Source organism: Oxyura jamaicensis, chromosome 2 (genome assembly GCF_011077185.1).
Source record: "Oxyura jamaicensis isolate SHBP4307 breed ruddy duck chromosome 2, BPBGC_Ojam_1.0, whole genome shotgun sequence".
In the NCBI taxonomy this organism is placed as follows: Eukaryota; Metazoa; Chordata; class Aves; order Anseriformes; family Anatidae; genus Oxyura; species Oxyura jamaicensis.
Window position 1 is genome coordinate 78276677 of NC_048894.1, and position 22991 is coordinate 78299667.

The 22991-nt window shown below is 41.5% G+C and overlaps 1 protein-coding gene across 2 annotated transcripts in view; it reads left to right on the plus strand.

Annotated features, from left to right (window-relative positions):
* The window catches only part of LOC118161255 (cadherin-6), a 99474-nt gene that overhangs the window by 37192 nt on the left and 39291 nt on the right, over nucleotides 1-22991 (plus strand). Inside the window, exons 1-2 of one of the 2 annotated variants that reach the window (XM_035316404.1) lie at nucleotides 9089-9216; nucleotides 14396-14750. In XM_035316404.1, the coding sequence (XP_035172295.1) occupies nucleotides 14523-14750 (228 nt within the window). In that variant the 5' untranslated portion in view covers nucleotides 9089-9216; nucleotides 14396-14522. Of the gene's footprint in view, nucleotides 1-9088; nucleotides 9217-14395; nucleotides 14751-22991 lie in introns of those variants that run through there. The other variant, XM_035316403.1, reaches the window with a different exon arrangement.

Here is a 22991-nt window from a genome sequence, read left to right on the forward strand (position 1 = left end):
TTAAAACCATGCAATTTCAGAGTTAAGGTAACGCAAGAATTAAATTAGACATTAGCCACCTGTTGGGCAATTGCTGGTTCAGCTAAAACAAGCTTTAGACCAGACAAGGCCTGAAGTAGCCTGTGTGAAGTTAGAAAAAAATCTGCAGTTTGTGGCTCACAAGGGCAGCATCACGTTTCCTAAGGCACAGGGCTGCAGGAGCTGTGTTCACACTGGCACTGCTGGTGTATACGCACTCTCCTCCAAACAAGCATACGTGCCAATTACCTGTGCCATAAACACTTCTGTCAGTAGAACTCTGCTTACCCCATCTTTTTTCCAGTTACAGTCAAATTAACTGCCATCAAAGTGTTAGATTTTATTCCCCAAAACAGCTGAGGTTTTCTTTCAAGCTGAAGTTGCTCAGCTCTGTTCACATCTGACAAAGCCATGCTTTGATTTCAAGCAATAGCAGCTGATGGTTTTAAGCCTCCATCCTATCCTGGACACTAACATGCCAGAAACACGTTAACCATTCAGCACTGAAATCAAAGTTCAATTCCTGCTGTTAACAGTGGCATTACTATAACCTTTAGTAGCATAAATAGTATACAGCACACAGATACAGGCATAAATATGTATTTATATATACACACATACGTGAGCTCAACTCTTTGGATATGGTATTAAATGACAATATAGCACACTCTCATAGATTCATTAAGGTTGGAAATGACCTCCAAGATCATCTGGTCCAACAACCCCCCTACCACCAATGTCACCAACTAAACCATGTCCCCAAGACCATGTCCAACCTTTCTTTGAACACCCCCAGGGACGGTGACTCCACCTCCCAGGGCAACCTGTTTCAATTCCTGACTGCTCCTTCTGAGAAGGAATGTCTCCTGTTTTTTGACAATCATCAGGCATTTATAAACAGAAAGGAAAATCTAAAATCATAAATCTCAGATTGCCCATTTAATGAAATACCATATTTTTTCATAGACAGCCTGAACCTTGGATAATCCCTGCTGTTTTGTAAATGTCCATGCTTGAAAATAAGTTCTCTTACAACCTGCAGCGCAAAATAACCTGCAGTAAATCAGATGAAAGGGGTACTGGTTAGAGATTAGAGGGAGGAAGCAGAAGCAGATAACTTCAGGGTAATCTTCCCCCGTATTATCTGCATGTACATAACCCTGTATTGTTGCTAAGTTGCAAGGGCTCTCTCTCTACTATTTAGCAGAAAGAACCTAATTTCTAGTTTAGAAGAGATAGACTATGGATTGCTTATATAACTGAAAAGACAACATTTCGTTACAAGATAATCAATTCTACAGATAATAAGTAGATGGTGTTAATAAACTGCTGGTGTAATTCTCATTTTGTTTTGAAGCTATGTTCATCCAGGAGGTGAAAAATATAAAACAGTAAACGTCTTATGTAAGAAAAGATCTTTAAAAACAGAAATCTGTTAAAACCTGAGTAGAAATACATGAAATCTTACAGAGAAATGAGAAAGATACGCATGTGTATGTTTGAGTTTATCCACCTTCAAATGACAATGATTCCCCAGATTTTTTGGTGGCCATATTATCTTCTGGTTTTGAATTAGTGCTAAAACATAATATGATAAGAGGCTTAAATTCCATTGACCTGATTGCAGTAAGTTAGGTTTCTAAATGCCTTTGAAGGTCTCGTCTTTACATTTATTCTGTTTCCATCTCCAGAAGTGGTAGCTTTGTAGCTATCCCAAAATGACTCTGAGGATAAATACAATAAAGATTATTAAGTGATCAAACTCCTTGGTAATTGAGACTATGCGGATACCTCAGACAGGTGAATAAACACTCATGTTTGCCTTCAGGGCAATTTGACGATTTTCAGCTTTAATCAGTTTGCCCATAATTAGAGGTGAGAAGGAAACAGGAAAGCAGAAAGTGGGAAGACTTTGGGATGAGAGCTAAGTGACCTTGACAGGAAGGAGGCTTTTATCTCTCCAGAAGGAAGCTGCCTCAGTTGGCGACAGTCACAATGCATGCAATTTTTAAGATCTTGGTGTGGGACATATCGTGGGTGCAAATAAGCGCAATTTTTAGGAATGTCTGAGATTTAATTAAATGCATATTTTGTTGCAAAAGCATGGATTTCCCTAGGTACAGTCAGTAAACGTTTGATCACTTCATTTAATATTTAAGCTGTGGCATCTTCTGCTGTAGTCGTTGAAGTCAGGCTAACAGAAATTTTAGCAATAAAAACTAGAATAGCAGCTATTGAAAAAAGCAATGGTAGAACTAGAAATGTTTAAAAAAAAAAAAAAAAAGGCAATAAATCAGCTCCAGTGGCTCAAAATTCATGAAATTCTCATCATTTTCAACAAGACCAATGCTGGTCATTTCTGAACACTGCTATCTTTAAAAGTATCAGCGAAGTTAAGTATTTTCTCAAGCCAAAACTGAGGACATACAGTCCATGCAGTCATGGAAGGACAACAGACTCACCCCTCTCTGATACAGAACAGTGTCAGAGACTGCACTGACACCTCAGTTGGTCAACTTCCATTTATAGCTAGACTTACTTTTCCTGAACATTTACTGCTTTGGGGAATACCTTTTAGATGAAAAGGAATTTCAGAAATAAGAGGGCAGTCTCTCTTGTCCTGATTAGTATCTCATTGTTTTTTAAACAGAGACATCTGTTTACAGGCATGAAAGCACAGATTATGCAGAAACAGATTCATTTAATTCTGCTCCTCCCAAACTGCTTATCCATTTCTCTCTTTGATCTTGGCTATCAATCTACAGAATTAATTCAGAATCAAAACTCCACTGAGTAACAAGGGCCAATTTTGCAGCCTTCAGTGGCTTGCACAGAACAACGTTCCTCTGAATCCTGGACCAAGTACAACCGCTTGCATCACCCGTTTTGCATATTTAGGATTAGCTCCTTTGGTTGCTTAAAACATAAGAGCAGAGCTATCTTAGATGTTTCTAACCCCTAGTTTGCTGCATATATGATCGCATAATTATTTAGCGTTAACAGCATAATTAAGAGTTGCAGTATGACTCCCTACTCCATTCCCTTGAAAATAGTAGCAAAGAGTCTAGCTGGAACAAATCTAAAAACAAAACACCATATTCAAGTCTCCATTACACAAGGGGAAGTTTTCAGTAATTCCATTACAAACCCTACTTCCAAAATATATATATATATAAATTCGCCTTCTGTTACAAAGAGATTCCACTTACAATTGCAAAGAACTTAACATTGTGAACACCCATTGTTTTAAGGCAGATCAAGAAATCCTTCCCAGACTTCTTCACTCCTAAGAAGCAACATGCTTACAGGGATCTGATCCTAAACCACTGAGAGGAGCTTTCTCTTGGGGTTCAACGCCCAGAGGAGCATGCCTTAATAACAGAAGCATGGGCCTAGTCACCTGCACAACATTTGATGTTAACGGGGTATGCACACTGAGCTGTGTGCACTGAGAGAGAAAATAAATAAATAAATTTGTGATTCAAATTTCTTCAATATTCCTAATTAAACAACTCATTAAGGTTTTTCAAAGAACTAGTGACATAAGTGGCATTATGAAATACTTCAGAAGCTATTCAGTCACAAGTAATGTTATTCTTTCATACATTTCCATATTCTAAGAAACATGAAATTACTAGCAAAAACATATTAAAAGGCCCCTTTCAAAGAAGAAAGCCACCTCTCACATTAGCGATTTGAAAAGCAAGTATGCATGTTTCCTATTCAAGGAACTTCAAGAGTTTCAGAAACATCACTCAGTGTTCACAAAACCTCAGTTAAGTAATGAGTCACCATGGCTGGATCGCAGTGAAGTGGTGAAGTTTCTTGCCTCCCCTGAAGTCACGGGCTGATTTCGCATACGGGTTAGCGATACAGCACAGGTGGTTCCAGCTTGTAGCGGTACTACGAATAAAGATCACCTTGTTTGGACAACAATATCCTAGGGGGCAGAGCGCTAGAACATCCCTGCCATAATGGCACGGTATTATTCACCCTGGATGAACAGCAAGTGTGCTTCATTCCCATTGAACAGTGATTATCCAGCCCTAGTCACTCTGAAGTCACTAAGACAGGGCTCAGTCCCCCTAAATGCTGCAGCTTCTTTTGCCAGCTGTGAGGAGAGCCCAGGACTTACCACAGGTGTTTCCACTCCTGGCCATCTAGTCTTGCTTGAGAAGATCTCCGAGCTCCTTAATAGGATCCCAGGCAGGATCAAGAGCTGTGAGAAGGGAGGCTGGCAGACCTACGTTAGCTCTCCTGCCTTCTGCTACAGCTTCTTAAGCTGTGCAGTTAATAGGGGTACCGCTAAGAGGCTTTTAAAGAAGCCATAGCCTTTTAGTGCAGCCTGTTACTGTCATGATCAAAGAAATAAGAGACTCTTTCATCAAAAAAAGAGACATGACCTACTAATCTACAGTTCTTTTAATAGCACATTTGTAATGAAATGAGTCTTAATGGGCATTCCTCTATTTTCCTGTTAATTGCTCCTGTTGGAGTGTATTTGCATAAATGGAGTTCAGTTGCCCGCAATATGCTGAGCCTTACAGGGACTGCTGATTGGTAGCAGCCCACATCCATTTCTCCGCAGTAAATGGCTGTGGAAGTCCACAAGAAATAAGGAAGCCCTTAATGATCACATACAAAGCTAAAGTTAAGCTATTTCTACCCTTCCCAGGCCCAGTACATTATGCCCCACCTACCAATTGTTTTCTCCTAAGTTCAGAGTGGGAATTACCATATGTTACTGTCAAAAAAGCACAGAAAACTAGAGAGCATCAAACCTCTAGCAGAGAACAAGAAGCAAGCAGCAGCTGGTGACTGGAAAACTACTTAAGAAAGATAACTGCTTTGCTCTGCCGTAGATGAAATGGGGCGTGCTGGTAACGGGGGTGGCGAGGAAAGTCCCTGCAAGGGAGAACTGCAGAAGGCAAGCAGAAGAGATTAGGGTCACTAAAAAAATAAAATGCAGCAGTCAAATGTGGGACTGGGGCTTTCCTAGAAACGTGAGTTTACAGATGACTGTAAATAAAAAAATATAAAGAAATAATAATCACTCATTGCATATGAGAAGTGTATAAACTCTACCATGCCTAAATTGGAATCAGGGGAACTCTGCTTAGCTGTTTGCCTCAATTAGACCACTTGCTCTAATAATTCTGGTATCTCTGTCTGTGGGTTTCCTCTGCAGGAAACAAATTAGGACTTCAACAATTAGTATCACACTTGACAGCAATATATACTGCCCAAAGCACAACCAAAATACTCTGTCAAAGAATCTTCTTCTGTGTCTGTTATTGAACTGCCTAATTACTACTGTCAAAAATAGTCAGCCTTTGATAGGAAGATACGCTAGTGCCTGCTGAAAAAGAAGCTCCCCCCTGCTTGCTTTTATTCCTGGCTACGCATGTGGCAATGTAGCCTCTGCCTTCACTGTCACACTGCAATGCTTTAAGAAGAACTGCAATGCCGCTGAAACAGCTGCAAGCCCAGCTTTTTCTCTTTTCTCAAGCCAGGTTTTGGAGAGTATCTGCGACATCCTGGCTTACAGTAATTGCTGATCAGCACAGAAAGGATCTGTTGCCTGTGGCTCTGTCTCATTTACAGGAGCTTGTGGATGACATCAGGGGCCTCAGTGGCAGGTGGATGGAAAAAGCCAAACCCGACATCTCATCTGTGTTAAGGAAAACATAATTTTCAGGGAGAAGCTGACCAAGCTTTCTCTAATGTGTCTAATAATTTGGAATAGTTCCCTTAGTAGAGATTTTTGGGTGGTAGCATCTCATACTATTCTAAGAATGGAGTCTTGTTTAAAATAGCTGTCTACATTTTCTTTAAGAAGAAAGTCTAAAAAGTCACTGATCCCTTCTAAGAGCCCATCTATGAGACTTCCAAGTACCTGAGTCTGTAAAGAAACAGAAGAAGATGTATTCACACTATGTAGCTTTTTCAGTGAAGAGACAAAATGCTTTAACTTAGGCACTTCAAGTCACCTGAGACACTTCCTCTCTGGGTAGGAAGGCTAGGTTCCTTTTCAGGAACCAGGTTTTGGTGCATAAGGTGGAGTGACTTTTTCTTTTATGGCACTCCTTGCTTTAAAGCACCTGAAAATAAAAGAAAAAAAAATATTTTGTAGGTTTAATAATAGCTTATTGCATGTATGAAAACCACAGTGAGGGGGTGGCAAAACTGCAGATTTCCAGCAAGTACTGGGATACGGTTTTCCTACAGCATTTTTGTGCCTTCAGGGATATTTTTGGTACTGCTGAAAGCACTTTGGCTATCACTTCAGGCACATCTACTACTCTGCCATCAAGGTATTGATTAGGAATAAATGACCCATGTGCCAGATATGCCCAGCAGTAGAAGTGCTACCAAGTTGTTTTCCTACTAAATGTAGTTGTTTTCTTAGCTGTTTTCATCTTCCCTCCATCAAGGACCAGCTTAATATTATTTACGGTATTCTGTTGTATCTCCTGCTACTCACATACCTGTCCCCAGTTTTAGGATATAACGCAGGTTCAGCTGAATGCTTTTCTCTCCAGGGGGACAATGAAATGCCACGGATGCCTGTCCCCACATCACCTGCACAAAGCAGATGCAGCTGGAAGCCTTTGGCAAGATCAGTTCCTGCTTCCTGCTAAAGTAGCTCACAGAAAGGACAGGATCAACCCTTCCCATGTAGCTGCTGGCTGCAGAGGTGAACAGCCTGTGACATCTGTGTAAGGTTGCTGGAGTTGCTGCTCTTGCCTGCACACCCAGGCAACATCAGATGCTTTCCCAGGTGCTCCTGCTGCAATGTCACCTGCCCGCACACCCCGTAGCATGCGCCAGCATGCAGCTGGTAAGTGCAACAAAGGTGCACGTGGTGATTAAAGCACAGGGACTATGTCTTGAGTGGCACACCATCAGGAAGGAAGAAGAATGTGATTAAAGTGCTGCTGTATGAATTAGGAAAGCCGAGTCCAGGTTCCAGCCCTGCCACAGGCAGAACCTTAAAATGGTTTGGGTAGGAACAGACCCTTAAGGATCACCTGGTTCCAGCCCCCTGCCATGGGCAGGGACACCTCCCACCAGACCAGGTTGCCCAAAGCCCCATCCAGCCTGGCCTTGAGCACCTCCAGGGATGGGGCAGCCACAGCTTCTCTGGGCAACCTGCTCCAGTGCCTCACCACCCTTATTGTAATATACATTTATATATTCTTCCTTTTATCTAAAATGTCTGCGTTATATCTAAATCTTCCCCCTATCAGTTTAAAACCATTGCTCCTTGTCCTTCCATACACACTCCGATAAAAAATCTTTCTCCATCTTCTGTGTAAGTTTACATATTGAAAGGCCACAGTAAGGTCACCCCTGAGGCTTTCTCTTCTCCAGACTAAAGCCCCGGCTCTCTCGGCCTTTAGGAGAGGTGCTCCAGCCCTCTGATCATTTTTCTGTCGCTCCTCTGGACTTGCTCCAACAGGTCCACATCTTTCTTGTGTTAGGGGCCCCAGAGCTGAGCGCGGGGCTCACAGGAGCAGAGCAGAGGGAGAATCCCCTCCCTCGCCCTGCTGGCCACGCTGCTTTTGGTGCAGCCCAGGGTACAATTGACTTTCTGGGCTGTAAGCACACATTACCAGCTCTTACCTGATTCTTCATCCACCAGCAGCCCTAAGTCTTTCTCTGCAGGGCTGCTCTCAGTCAACTGATCCCTAGTCTGTGCTGATATTGGCAATTACCCTGACCCAGCTGAAGGACTTTGATATTCTTGAATGACCATGGATTAGTCACTTAATGCAGCCATACAATGGAAACAAGATTTCCTCTTCTGTGACATGCCTCTGTCTTGCGTGTGGGGACTGGTTATGCACAGCGGATATAAGATAAGATTTCAGTGTTTCTAAATACAGAGACTTAGTGTCAGCATCTCTGAAACAAGATGGTACCGAGGCTCTTTTCAAACGGCAGGTGGAAAAATCAAACTATCCGAGAGCAGACAAACCACATCATCAGACCCCTCACCAGCTACTGAATAATCTTATAGAAGTCATGCAGTCATCTATTGCCATTGCCTCTGAGGCACAAAAGGGAGAGAGATACCTCTCACTTTGCCTATTTTGTCAGTGCGTGCTTTTGTGGAGGCTGGTGTTTGTGTGCATTCAGGTTCACTGGGGTTAAAGCAGTTGTATTGTTCAAAAGGGCCATGCTAATAGATCCCAATGCAGGGTGGAGGTAGTAGTTATCTTAACATTTCTGCTGCATTCAGTTATTTTTATAGTTCTGGACCGTTTCTCCTGCTGAGAGAACTGAAAAAAAATGGTTTTCAAAGACACTATAATCAACCACTGCTGGCTGCAATTACATTGTGTACTTGATGTCTTCAGAAAGATCCTATGGTTAAAACTACAAATCTTTTGGTTTGAATTCTCCTGGCTCTGTTCTGTTTGGTATTGCAGAGGTGTGTTTACAGAAATGATCACTAGGGCATATGCTTTATATAACAAAGATATCAAAAAAAAAAAAAAAAAAAAGTGAGCATCAGAAGATTAAAATTTCATCAGCTTTTACTCTGAAAAAATGACTTTTTTTTTTCCTGTTTATGACCGATATTTACAAAGGAATACCCCATGGAGAATGAAGGAAAAAGGGCATTTGGCTTTCAGAGCAGTAAAAGCTAATTCACACTCGAGAAAATTATTAGATGGAGACTTTCAAATCTGACTGGTCATAAGAGAGACATAATTGTAAAGTAAGCTCAAACTCAACTGCTTTTTAAGTCCAAGTCAATTATGGACAAGTCTGCAATGTTACAGCTTCTGCGTACATGAAACTTAGCTATTACTGGAAATATCCAGCAAGAAATTCTTTCCGATATATGAAAACGTATCCATACGATGTATTTTAATATATGAATATGACACTGAAAATAAATGAATATGATAACTTTGGAAGCCTCTATTTTTCAAGGTTAGCTGAAATACTTTATTTTCTTTGTGTAGCTATTGCTACTTTAACCTTTCTCCCCATGATGAGAAAGTAATTTTTTTGCAGATTTTCCTTACAGCCTTAATCCTTTTCTTGCAGTCTTGCCTGCGGGGTAGCAGAACTTGGTGTTTCTGAGGACAGCCCCAAGGACAGTTTGAAGTCCTGCCTCCTCTGGGTTACTCAAATTCTCTTAGGAACTGGCATATTGCTTCTTCAGCATGGCTTTGCAGCAAGGTAAAATCCAAGCAAATAACCATCAGATCCTCACCTAGCACGCCTAGTTCCAAGCCGGGGACTACCACATCCTACACACCAAATCTAGGACTCGGTATCCAGCCATTCTCCTTCCCCCACTTAATGCTTTACCCACCCTTCATTCCTCAGGCTTTCACAACAAAGCGTTGGTTCCTTCCTCTCTCTCAGGAAGGCCTGACAGGTTAAACACTTGCACCTGATGTCAGGAGGAGGTCGTTCCCTGCAGGAGATGGTGATTACGGAGAGCACCTCTGCCTGCCCGGTCCCAGCACAGGACTGGCAGCTGAGCCTCTTGCACAGGGAAGCTGCAAAGCTGCAACCTGTGGTCAGGCAGTCACAGCTGGCAGCTTGCCCTGTAGGGCAGAAGCGTCGGGAATTCATTCAGGGTCAGTCTGCCTGGTAAACTCACTTGGTGTTGGCTGGGTAAGCATCTAGAAGTTATTATATCAAAATACCTGTGCTGCTTTCCCCCATCCTTCATCTTCTATAAAATTAAATATAAATTAAAGCTTCCAGGGCAGAACCCTCCTTCTCTTCTGAAGGTAGTGATAGACGCTTCAAATGATACAGCTGTTGGTGAAGCCAGGGACTACTTTGCACCTTTTCACCACTCCCCATAGAACAGGCTTGATTTTGAGGCAGCAGAGGCACATGCGGAGGTGCATTCACAGTGTAATACTGCTAGAATTAAACAGCAGGGTCTGTTCTCTGCCTTTGTGCATTTCTTTCCCAAGAACCTAAGCAATCTTGATGAGCATAGATGCAGCTCATTTCGTCAAAAAATAAATTAAAAAAAAAAAATTTAAACTGTTCCTTTTAGTTGAATATTCACGGGGTATATCTGTATCATTCCCCATACTCTGTTTCCTCAATTATTATGACACATCAGCTATTAACGCTCACCTCTTTATTCACTCTTTATGTGAGAATAACAGTAAATTACCAATTCTTGAATACAATCAATGTTAAATCAAATGCAGTAGTGGACCTTAATCCTAATGTGTGAAGCTTTGTACCCAATTCTCAAACAATGAAACTATATTTAGATGACTAAGGAATAAAGAATCTATTATAATGGTACTTCTTCTTGAACAAAGGTTATGTCAGAAATTTTAGAGACACTGATGATTGTTGACATACTTCGAGGCTATTTAAAATCTAATCATCAGTGGCCCATAATGTTCCACAGTGATAAATATACAGAAACAGAACTGAATTCATGGGATCTGAAAAGAAATAATTCTCAAGTCCAGGTTCTAGGACAATTTACAAGCCATATTCCTTTGGGAGTCTGCTGAGGAGGGAATACAGTGGGGCTGAAGAGAAAGCAATAAAAAAGCCAATGTTTTCCCTCTCCTTACTGGTGCGTCTGATGGGAAGGCTCCTTGCTAGTCTGGTTCATTTAACCACCACCTAGAAAGAGCAGCACAACCCACAGCGCTGGGAGTGGAGGTGGGACCTCTCTGGGGTTCCTCCTCCATGAACCTGCACCTGGTGGCTGTCACTGTGCTGGAAAGCTATCTCTAGGACTGTGCTCCCTCATACGTTGGAGGAACCCTGATGGACACATTTCCTCCGATTTCTACTTGCAATAATGAAGTACTTCGCAGGAAGGGTGTAAATTCACACTGCGTTCTCACATCGGTGGCATGAAGACATCTACATTAATGAGATACTGGGGGAAAGGGTGAATAGAAAGGTTGACTGTGAAAATCATCACCTAAGGGAAATAATTTTGAAGTAAGTTGATATTTATAATGATTAAGCAATTGTCTGAGGTTTTGATCCTTCAAAGAGGCATGAACATAAACTTTAAATCTGCGACTTGTCACACCGAAGACAGTTCTTTGACTGCAAGTGACATTGCTTTTATGTTAACAATCATCATACCTAAACTTAGACTGGGATTTTTTTTTTTTTTAAGCTTGGGTATGCAGATTCCTCCTTCTCCCATAAAAAGCCCAGATTTGATATATATTTGAGCTGACAGAGCTCAGCCAGTTGTCTGAGATTGTTGTACAGTAAAATCATTTTTCACTCTTGACATTTCAGTTGATTAACACAGTGCGTTCCCCAACCAGCTGACCAGCTGATGGTTAAGGAAAGTGAGATGTCTGAAGTGCTCTTTCTGTCTTTCTGCCTGTCTTTGTATGATGTGAAGAAAACAAAGAAATTTTAGCTCCCATCCCTTGGTGTGCACCAAAGGAAATGTCCTGTCAATTATATCTGCACACCTTCAATTAGAGAAAAAAAAATGTCCCTGGTCAATGATTTGTTTTCAAACTAAAGACAGGAGTAAGCACGGAGACTGCAGGCGAGGAACCATTATGTTGCAGAGACCTCTCTGGAGCATGAGGCATTGGGACTGAAGCACAAAATGTCATTTAAAAGACACAGGAGCTGGCTCTTTACTAAAGGCTCAGCTCGGAGTATATTGCTCCTGTCCTTTTTATTCACCTCACTGAATTTATCAGTATGACCCATAAAATAGTTATCAGCACCTATAGGGCAAAGACACCCTGGACTTCAGTGGGTACTTACCCTGACTGCACGCTTAAGCCGAGGTCTATAAAAGTGTCTCTGCTCTCTTGCCACTCACACAGGGGTTGTCAGGGCTTAGCTGCTCAGCCACTACGCAGAGACCACCCAGTCAAGAGGAACATTATGGGATCATGCCCTTATTTCAGCTTTTTGGACACATCTCTGCAGAGGAGAATAAAACACTGTATTTGACAGCTATGATATCATTCTTGTGAGCTATATTTCAGCATGAGCCACTATAAAACCTCTCCCATGACATCAGAGCTGTGAAATATAGCTGACTTCAAGTGCAGAAAATTCCTCCATAGGAATAATTGTTTCCCAGCAATTGGCATTTGAAGGAATGAGCCTTTAAAAGGATGGCACAAATCCTACGCAGGTGACTCTGCTCTAGGCAACACCGCTCAGAAAACATTACATACGGGAGGGGAGCAGGGGCATAGAGCCCCACTGAGGGATTTGGCCATAGAGGCAGTGAGACGAGCTCTGGGGATCCTGTCAAGTGATGATTTTCATTCCCTCATGCCTCAGCAATCCACGTAGACTTCACTAATCACGAAATAATAGGTTTGCTCGTACGCTGTGCACCCTACCTCAGACCCTGCCTCCCCAGAGAAGCAAGCCACGTGTGTGCAGCCAGAACTGGCTTCTCCTTGTCCTTTCCCACCCACGCTCCACGCGAGCCTCATGCCAGGCTTGCTGCTAGAGGGCCCTCTGTGTGTGAACACGTTTATACGGGGGTTGTGCCTACAGAGCCATGGGTCAGCATCTGCTTCACAGCACTCAGAGCCCCCAGACCTGCAGGGCAGTGCTGTTCCTGCCTACATAAGACTCACCTGTGCTAGTGAGAGCTCGCTAGGTGCCTTCCCTTCTCTCCACTTTGGATTTAATTGTGCCTTTTCCACTCCTCCTCTTAGTATTAAATAGAAAAAGACTCCTTCCCAACCAGAAGTTATTTTCTTACCCTATTTTACTTTGTGAAGCGGTAAAAAGATATTGTTTGAACAGCCCTGTTCCATTACGTACTATCCATCTAAAAGCTAAGTGGTATTTCTTTATAGAAAATGATTTACTAAGAGGAACCGTAAGAGACTTGAGGTTATTTTATACAATTTATTACTAAGAACAGTGACAACCAGAAGAGTGGCTAACCCGAGGCATTGTAAATGCTTTAACTCCATCAGTGTAGCTCAGAGGCTAAACTCTGCCTGATTTACACCTTTAAAAAACAACAACAACAACAACAACAAACATAAAATATAGCTTAAAAATGATCTTTGATGTAGAATATGATCCAAATAGGGACACATTAAATACTTATAAAATAAAACAAATCTCTTGTTGAAGTCAGATTGCTGTTCAACAATTGTATTTACAAACATTGCGAGCTGCTGTGTTGAATTTTGAGCTGGTTCAGAATGATCTATATTTTTTGATCAGGATATTGAAAAAACTTTTCCAAAGAGCATCTGTGCAAAACAAAATGAAAATCAAGCAAATGAACCTCCTTCAAGAGTATGGATCTGTTTGGACTAAAAAATTGAACAAAGTGTTTATGAAAAGTGCTCTTATATGTTGTAGAATGTTTCCGTCAACTAATTCTGATTTCTTCAGATTATAAAATGTTCCAGAGCTGATCATTAGGCATTTGGTTATCTGATATCATTTCTTCTTTGTGAATAAAAGCTTTCAATTGCTTTAAAACAGAACTGTCAACACCGAGCTGTAGCACTGTATGTATGGCTTTTTTCAGGACGAAAATCATGCGGTGTGCTGAGATGGGGATCATTTTCATATTTATTTTGTAGCTGCACAGATATTTAATATTAATAATAGGAAATGGTAGCTAATAAGAGCCCACAGAGATGAACGAGCTGTTTTTTATAAGTAATTAGTGAAAACATGTACATATATAACTATGTATTTAAAGATTCAAAACTCAGCATAAAACTCAGGCAGTAGGTAAATAATGAAACCAAAATGTCCACTTAATCTCCTACATAGTATTAAACAGGCCTAGCGTGTGGGACATATTGACAAATACATACATATATTTCACTAACTTGTTTACCTGACCCTTCTTAAATGAAGTTAAAGGCAACATTCCTTAAATTTTAGGGGAATATTCTGGAGTTATTTTTAGTCCATAACTATAGCAACCAAAATGCTTCCTCAGAAGAGTGTGCATTCTTGCTCATCTTTCTTCAACATAGTAAAGTAAGATCTCTGGTCATCAAGATCTCTGGTCAGAAATTAGTCAGTTATATCCCAAAGTCCAGACCATAAAAAAAAAAAAAAAAAAAAAAAAAAAAAAAAAAAAAAAAAGAATTGCCTGGTTTGCCTTAGTCCATGAATGGAAGTAAATGGAGGCAAAGGAAAAAAACAAAAACAAAACAAAAAACAACAACAACAACAACAACAAAATCAAGACTACCTCTTCCAACTCAACATAGATTAACTCGAGTTACTTAAAGGACCACCTGCAATGTTCTGAACCAGGAATAGCCCTACTTTTCAATGATCGCTTTTACTCTTCTACTTTTTGGACTTGCTTGCTGTAATTACGAATGTTAAATACCTTTGAAAATACTTACAGTGTTATTATTTTTCTTTTCAGAGATCCTTTGAGACTGCAAAAACTATTTAAAGAAGGAAGACGGCATGAGATTGGATTCAGTGCAGTAAAGTAGGTTAGTTTGAGGACAAGAAAAAAGTTGCTGTTTAGATCTTCTCGTGTTGCCGTGATGAGAACTTACCATTGCTTCTGGCTGCTGTTTTGGGCTGGTCAGCCCCACCAAAGTTTCTTAACTTCGTTGTCCAAAAGGACTAGTGGCTTTCCAGACAAGGGAAAGGTTTTGGTATTGTCTGGAAACAGCAGGAGAGAACTCAGTCGTTCCAAAAGGAGCTGGATGTGGAATCAGTTCTTTTTATTGGAGGAATACACAGGAACTGACTACCAATACGTTGGCAAGGTAAGATTCTTTTAGACACATCTATGTTTTGATCTTAGAAGAGTTAGAAAGTCAGCAGTAGCAAGTAGGTAAGAACAAAGCCTGCTACAGCATGCACTTCTCATTCCATCTGCTCAGCTTCAGAGGACATTAATTCAGCAGAAAGGTTAGTACACTTCAGCTTCAAATTGTAATCCGCAACAGAAAGTTCCCAGTTTAACTTGCAAGTCCTATAGCCAATAATACACAATTCTTTTAGAGTTGTTTTTTGTTTGTTTTTAATAGTTTTTGTCTGGAAATAATGCATCTCAATTACCGGACAGTCTAGGCCAGTTACTAGCTTTAAAATTTAATACGTGTTTTCCTTCATGCTCCTTAACTTTGTAGTGTCAAACTATATATACCTGAAGAGGGTCTAGTCCAAGATATCTGGGATTCACAGCACCCATACTTTGGTGGGGATTTACTTTACCCAACAGAAGGCAACCATTTCATTGCTTATTCCCCACTGCACACAGCAACACTGCAGCCATCTTCTGATGAGGTTTCGTGGTGCTCTGTGACATGACCATCACTCCACAAGCCATGCTATTACCAAGAGCTGAAGCACACTGGGCTTGTACACTAAGCAGTGACAAGCAGCTGAAAACTGCTAAGCTCAAAGCATGCTGACAGTTAGAAAAGGGTCTGCAAATATATATATACATATATATCTACCACCCCAGTTCTGAGAATATCCACCTCCCTGAGCCACAGACCCCCATCTAGGCAACAACCTTTGTGTGAACTGTAGAGTGACTGCACTTGTGGTAAGCCTAGAGAGTCTACGCAGCCCAAGGTGCCACAGTCTATAGGAGTCTCTCTTGCAGAATATAGAAATTATGCTATTGATGATGACATTCAAAGTAGAAACAATGCAGCTTAGTTTTCCAAACTAAAACGGGATTGTGTCTGATCTAGTTTGATCTTTCAAGCCTCTCAGCAAAGGCTACAGATCACAGTGGTTTGACATTTTATCTCCCTCTACAAGCTTCTGAGCATCCCCATGAGAGATGGTGGCTGCTTTTCCTGCCTGCCAATCAGCTGTCACTCAAAGTTGGATGTGACACTCCTTTCCTACTAAATGGCTGCAAGGCATGATTCAAATGAAGAGCTACTCAGCTGGCGTAACACTCATAGAGCTCCAACCAGGATAATCAGCATTCACGAAGAGTACCATTGAGCCCCATCTACAGGAAAAAAGCCAAAGGCAGAAAGTCCTCAGAGAGAAGAAGGGAAGATAAGAGGGTAGGAAAAAAAGCCAGAAGAGAGTAAGAGGGGAGAAGTAGAAAGACAGAGGTGGATGGAGAGGAAACTTTACAAAGAGGAATCAAAACAGACTGGGGGCAAAGGGAAATCAAATGGGGATAGGAGTCAGGAATAAAGGTTACCTAAAGAGAGCACAATAAAAACAGAAGACGAGAGAGCAAACAAAAAGCAACAACAAAACCCCAAACAGGTAAGAAACAGGGAGTCAAGGAAAAAGATAGAACACAAACTGGAAGACAGCACTCCTCCACGCACTCTTCTGTTCCACAGATTACCTGTGGGGGTCGAGGCAGTGGGGTCTGTCTGCAGCACATCGTTTCCATTGCAAATCCTGACGTTAAACCTTCTCAGTCCCAAGTCCCCCATACTTTCTGCTGCAGAATTCAAGCAGAATCCATTGACTTCAGAGGGACTGATAGGCGAGCAAATATTCCTGCAGTATTCCTGCAGGATAAATTTGCTGAGACAGTTAAAAATGGTCTAGTTGGACCAGAAAATCAAGAAAGTTTGAAGTGGAGTCACTGAGAGAGAAAAAACGTGGATGTTATTTTAAAAAGTTATTCTCCTGTCTATTGGTACTTTAATATAATACACTTACTATTACAAAGCATAGAAATGACACATAATGTATAAATGTCATTGATTCTGTGTCCCTGGGCTGTTCACAAGTGGCCTTTCACACGTCTTTCAAATGCCAGAACTGCTCACACCCTTGTAATTGAACAATTAGCCAAAAGGCACGGAAGAGCAGCCATTTATTATTAGAGAAAGTTGAGTATTGGTGTGAGGATAAATGATAGAAACAGCTGAATGTCTCCAAATCGAGGTAACCAGGCAATTTAACTGAGCAATTAAACTTGATTGGTGTGGGCAAATGAGGATAATGAACATGTTTATGAAGCATATTTTAGCTCAGAGGACAAAATGTTAACTTTAAATATGAACTGAAAACGGTCCGAATATTTGGCTATCGTCTTTTTATTCTCGTATCATAAGGAAATATGAATAGGAAGGTCTTTGAAAACAGAAGCAATATATTTAAGTAAAGGGGAATTGTACTTGTGTCTCACTGTATAAGCAGTCCTATCTATCTGTTCTTTGTGTTCAGTGGTTGAAGCTAGTTGGAATTAACTTCAGAATTATAAAAAAGATGGACATAAGCTACAAGAAAAAGAAATATTTTAGGCTGCTTTTGCTTTTGTCTTTTCTGTTCATTGTTCACATCTGTTTAATTCAAACACCTGTTCCAAAATTTGAGACACAACATGTCTGCCATAAAAGATTCCAACAGCATTATTTCGATAACTGCCCAAATTACAGTTGTAAAAGCCGGTAACTGTTTATGCTACAAAACCCACGTTTATATCATAATAGTTTTGGAGAGAAGGGAAGGAATGCATTCAGGTCTGAGATAATAAAAAGGGTAATCCCTCTGAGGATATCAAGCAGTGGTAGAGCTCAGGGCAGTACTGAATGCAATGCTGAAGCATCATGAGTTACGGTACACAGTGCTCTGTGTACTCTATATCCAACGAACCCAATTGCTTCCATCCTTTAGGAGATAATTACCTAAGCATATCCGAAACAACATAGCCATTTTCTGGTACCCATGGCTACTGTGAACTGTTACAAAGAGTTTTGTTTGACGTGTATTTTACTGTCAGCCCAAATACGCTGCCGTGTCACCCTGGACACAAGAAACTGCTGGTGTTACCAATACAAGCTGATCGTATGCTGTGGCACTGACACCAGGGCCACCATTTTATCATCCCGTGCTTGTATTCCTCAATTTCATTCCTGTATATTCACAAAACAAATCCTTTTAAAAAGAATAGAAATTCACACCTCCAGTCCTGGTTAGTTGCAGACAGGACAATATAAGGAACTTGTACAGAGGTTCTAGACTGGAATTATTCATTGCAGTGCTGAATAACTTGTGAGCCACAGCCATTGACTGAAGTGTGATTGATGGGCATGGTGACATTTTAACCTGAAGATATCTTTTCTTCTGGTTCAGGAATTATGGCACTTGGCAGGGACTCAATCCCAAAATAAAATAAAAAGATTACATGAGCATCGAAGTAGAGAAGTGCCAAGTACTACAACCCAGAAAAACCTGCAACACTTGAGTTAGGTTTTTACAAAGATCTAGTTGTACCAGTGGTTGTTTTGTACAGTTTTAAAGGGCTGGGGTGAATGTTGCTCTAAATCACAGGTAAACGATGAAGTGGTAGTACAGCTGTATATGAAAATATATGCTATGTTCCCTAGAGGTCTTCAGATATTACTGGGCAACAGAGTGAAAAAAAATAAAAATAAAAATCTGCCCTGTTACAATTGCAGGCTCCAAGGTATAGGTGCCATTTGTATGCAGCTGATGTCTTTACAGAGCTATTCCACTGGCTGCTTAAAATCCATGTACTGGCATCCATCACCGAGTCGTCTCGTCAGAGCACAAGCCTACAAGTCATTGTTACATAAAGGGATAGGGTGCCTCTTCCTTTCAGACTAAAGAAAAGATCTGAACAAGTCTTAAATCTTACTCATTAACCCAGAAACTGCTTCTAGCTGCCTGCAGTAGAAAGGAACAACTTGCTTTCCTGGTAACAGCAGGCACAGCCGTGGAGCGGTTCTGTCACACTGTCTGACAGTAAAAGGAAACTTCCAGACACACTTTTCATTTTTCCTGTGCCTTACTGATGTTCATATAATTCAAGCAGTGTGCTCGCCTGGAAGCTATCTGATGTTTCTACCTGTACCACCCATCATAAACAATCAACCTTTGCTGACAACTCCGTTTTTCAAGGAAAATAAAGTCAAAGTCCTGCCGCTATGTGCCCTGGCAAAGCAGAAAGGATTCTGCAGCACTCTCAGCAGAACCAGAATCCTTTCATTTGGTGTCGACAGAACCACTGGGAAGGATGGGCTCCCCTCTGTCAGGAATGCTGTAGGTACCATTGATCCTGCTTCTGAGGAGGAGGGATGCACTGGATATCGCAGTATAATTTCCAGTGCTGTTCTGCTTTCTTTTCCCTGATTTTACTTCTGGCTGCAGCTGTTCTGAAGGCAAGCACCATCAGAATCAAACCAAACCAAAGGCAGAGTCTTTCCAAACCACTCTGAGTTAGTGGGACTAAGTCACATACTAAATCACAAAACAAACGGGATTTACTTTCTCTACCTTGAAACTAATGCTGTGATATATTCCTGATGTCCTCAGTTTCCTGTTCCAAACGCGGTGACCATTTGTTATCTTTACAACGCCTAAAATTAAAACTTCTATTTGTGACTTCTACCTGTTGAGCGAGTCTACTCGAAACAGTTTTAGATTTCTCTTGATGTTCAGGATGTCATTTCTTTAGGACTAGATTCTGAGCTCTGCTTCCAGGAGAAAGGAGCCAGTCTCTGAGTGGTGCTGAGCAATTCCTGGTCTTGGAGGGGCTCACAGCAAAACTGTCCATCAGAGATCCTCTGGGTTGCAGCAGCCAAGCTGACTGCACACAGGGCTCCATGCTGGACCCCTGTCCCTGGAAAGACCTCAACGTTGTTCTTTCACAGCCAGATGTGCACATGAAACTTGAGCACACCACGCAGGAGGAGGAGGAGGACTAAAGCTTTGCTCCTTTCTGGATGCAGCCTCCCTCCAGCACGCCATCTGTGTGAGGGCAGCAGAGTCCTCGGGGAGCACTGATGGCTGCCAGCACCACGCTCTGCAAAGCCACTTTTCTTTTAGCAGGGCATAGGGCGTTTGTGGACCGCTGGTGAAACTCCTGCCCTTGCTCCCGACAAGAAAGTCACGGGGTCCTTTACGAGTACCCATACTAGTTACTTGCAATGGTATGTTAAACGCTGTGGTGAAAGAAGCGTTAGCACCAGCATTATAAAAATGAGGAAACTGGCATACAGGGAGGTTAAGTGACCTATGCTAAAAATCAGAACTCTCTAAACCATGATAAAAATATATATATATATATATATATAATAATAAAAAAATCAAGAGTTCTCAGCCCCCACCTGCCTCGTGCCTCAGCAGGCTGAATACGTGTCTTCCTTGTAAAACGTGGAACAAATGCCGTGGCACATCTGCACTTGCTTTATTCCTCATCCATCATTCATATTTTATGTCCCACCACTTGACTTTCCCAACTGCCCTTCATTCCTATATTGAATTGCACACACACACGCGCACACTTGTCTTATACTCCTCTTTGAAAGATTTACTGGCGCTGATAGAAGTCCTCTATACTGTCGGTCCCTGTGGAATAGAGATAACTCTGAAATGAGGGACAGTTGAGAGGTTAGAGGCCCAGGATGCGAATCCAGAAGCAGCTTGCAGACTTTAAGCTGTCGTATGGGGACTGAGAAAGGAGATAATGAGAAATGGGTGGGATGAGCAAGGATGTTATTCAGAAAATGAAAGCAAGGAAACAAAGCATGTTTAATGTTTACGGTCCTCATAATTGTGAATCTACTTGGCATCATCCTTATGCCCAAATACATTGCACAGTATTAGAGCCTTACAACCATCTGTCTCAAACATAGCACATTTCCTCCTTTATGGCACACGACGGTACTTACAATGTAACGCTACATAACCTCCTCCCCTTCTTCCCATTCTACCCTGAGAAGCCAAGGCAAGCAAATTCTGGGACCCTCAAGCCAGTATTTCTCTCTCGCTCGAGAAACAAAAAGAAATGAAAAAAACTTATTTTTCATATTTTGTGCCCTGAACTTTACAAGTTTGTTTTCCGTATGCTAATGACCCAGTGCTTACATCTGGAGCCACATCTTTTCACAGATCAACCCCTCCTCCCCTTGCCAGCAATCTGCCTGTTTTCTTGAACTGTGTGCCCTTAGACTTCTAGCTATAGAAAAATAGCTCAACACATTCATCTTTCTCCCCACAGACGGACCGCAGGTGAAGTTCACACGATTTTGGGGGTTACTTAGATCACTGGTCTTTGGAGCTGTGAATACCATTTTCCTATTTGTTTACATAGCAAAGTCCTCACTATAAAGCTGCAATGTCACGAATATGGAATTTGCAGGGCAGCAACAGCTAAAAAAATCCCTTATTTCAGGCTCAAGACAAAGATCCATGGTTATTCCACCATTCATTATTTAGAGTTGGCTCACTGAAAATATTAAACCATAAAGCTTAGAGAAATCTCTTTATTAAATGAAACTCTTATCCTCTGTGACTCCCCTTGCTTTCGCTGCTGTTTCTCTTGCTGGTGAACAGAGGTTCACAGTGGGGCAGCAGCAGATTCAGAGCTGTGGCCAGTCAGCATAGCATTTCAGAACACAACGTGAAAATGTGTTGTGATGTGAATAGCTACTGCTGATCCGTATGCGTTAATGCAGACCGTGGCTTGCTTTCACCATTAATGGGGTGAAACAAACCTTCTTCGCATGCACTTGCAAATTCTTCAGGGTTCAGTGAAGCTTGTACTTAGTATCAAAGTCTGAGGCGGCAGATGAAGGAAAGGTAAGAATCACACTCTGGAAGGAGGGGAGAAAGGAAAAATATCAATCCTTTCTCCTTTTTTTCTTATTTTTTTCTTTCACCCCCAAAAAGTATATACCACCACCAAGAACAACAGATTTTGTAGAGAAAATACTGAGTGAGCTGAGAGCTAACCCATACGTTACAGGAGAAGGGGAGAAACTTAACAGCAAATGTTTATTCTGGATCTATCATTCCTACTGTTTTATTTTCAGAGTTGTTTATTCTGGGGTTATATCATCCAAAGAAGACTGCAGCCCTTCTATCCCCAGCTGCCACATGCCATGTTGTACAGAGCAGGACTCCAGAAGAGCCCAGCTGGAGTGGCACCTCTGTATAGCAATATTGTCTACCTGGCACTACTTCTTATTTTGTCTCTTTGCGAAACATCAAGTACTATTTTACCACTAGACATCTGTCTGAACAAAGAAGGTTTTACTGCCCTGCACAGCTTCATAATCATCATTCTGTCTTCTTTAGCATGTTTGTCATCTTTGCACCTACTGTATCTTCATGTTGGAAGGCTGCATCAGTCAAGTCAAGTGATGTGTGTACCTTCTGTGTTTAGCATCATGTGATCATCAATAAGAGGTTAAAATCTCCCTAAAAGACAGAACCAAACCATATCACTGTACCTTTGGCTCTATGACAGGGTTCCTCCTACATAGCAGCCCTTGTAATCCAGCTGACTCGGGCACCAACAGAGGAGTTAAAGGGCATGCAAAGAGAGGTGTCAGAGCGTTCACAGCTTCTTTCCACTCCATGCTCTTTCTGTGGTTTTACACATTTCAGGTCAGTTGCTTAAAGCAGAGTTAATGCTGCTTACAACTGCTAAAATCCCTCGCAGAATGTCCTGTACACGCAGGGAATAACAACCTCTAGGGGTGTTGCAGACGGAGAGTTAATGCCCTGTGCATAACAACTCTTGCATGGATATTCATGATTGTAAACTGGTGTGAGCTTGAGCCTCATGCTACTTCCAGTAACAAAGCCCGTCAGGATCTACACAATTCACCCTGACAAACCCACCTCATGCAAATACCTCTGATTTACCTATAGAAAACATTTTCTGTAAAACTACTTTTAGATGATCTAGACTGATTGGATCATATCAATCACATGTTCTTAAGATATTTTTATTCCACAAATACTAGGTAGCAATTTGGAGAGCACAGACACAAATGTTCTCACCAAAAGGATTCCAGGCTCTCCAGTCAAAATCAGCCCTCATTCGTAGACCAGCCGTGTTGGATCTGAATTGCTGAGGACTGATTATCACTCCTGACAGAATCACAGAATAATGCAGGTTGGAAGAAACCCTTAGAAGCCATCTGGTTGAACCCCCTGCTCAAAGCAGGTCCATTTATAGCAGGTTGCTCAGGGCTTCGTCAAGTTCTGAGTATCTCCAAGGACAGAGATTCCACACCTTCATCAGTGTTTAGCCATCT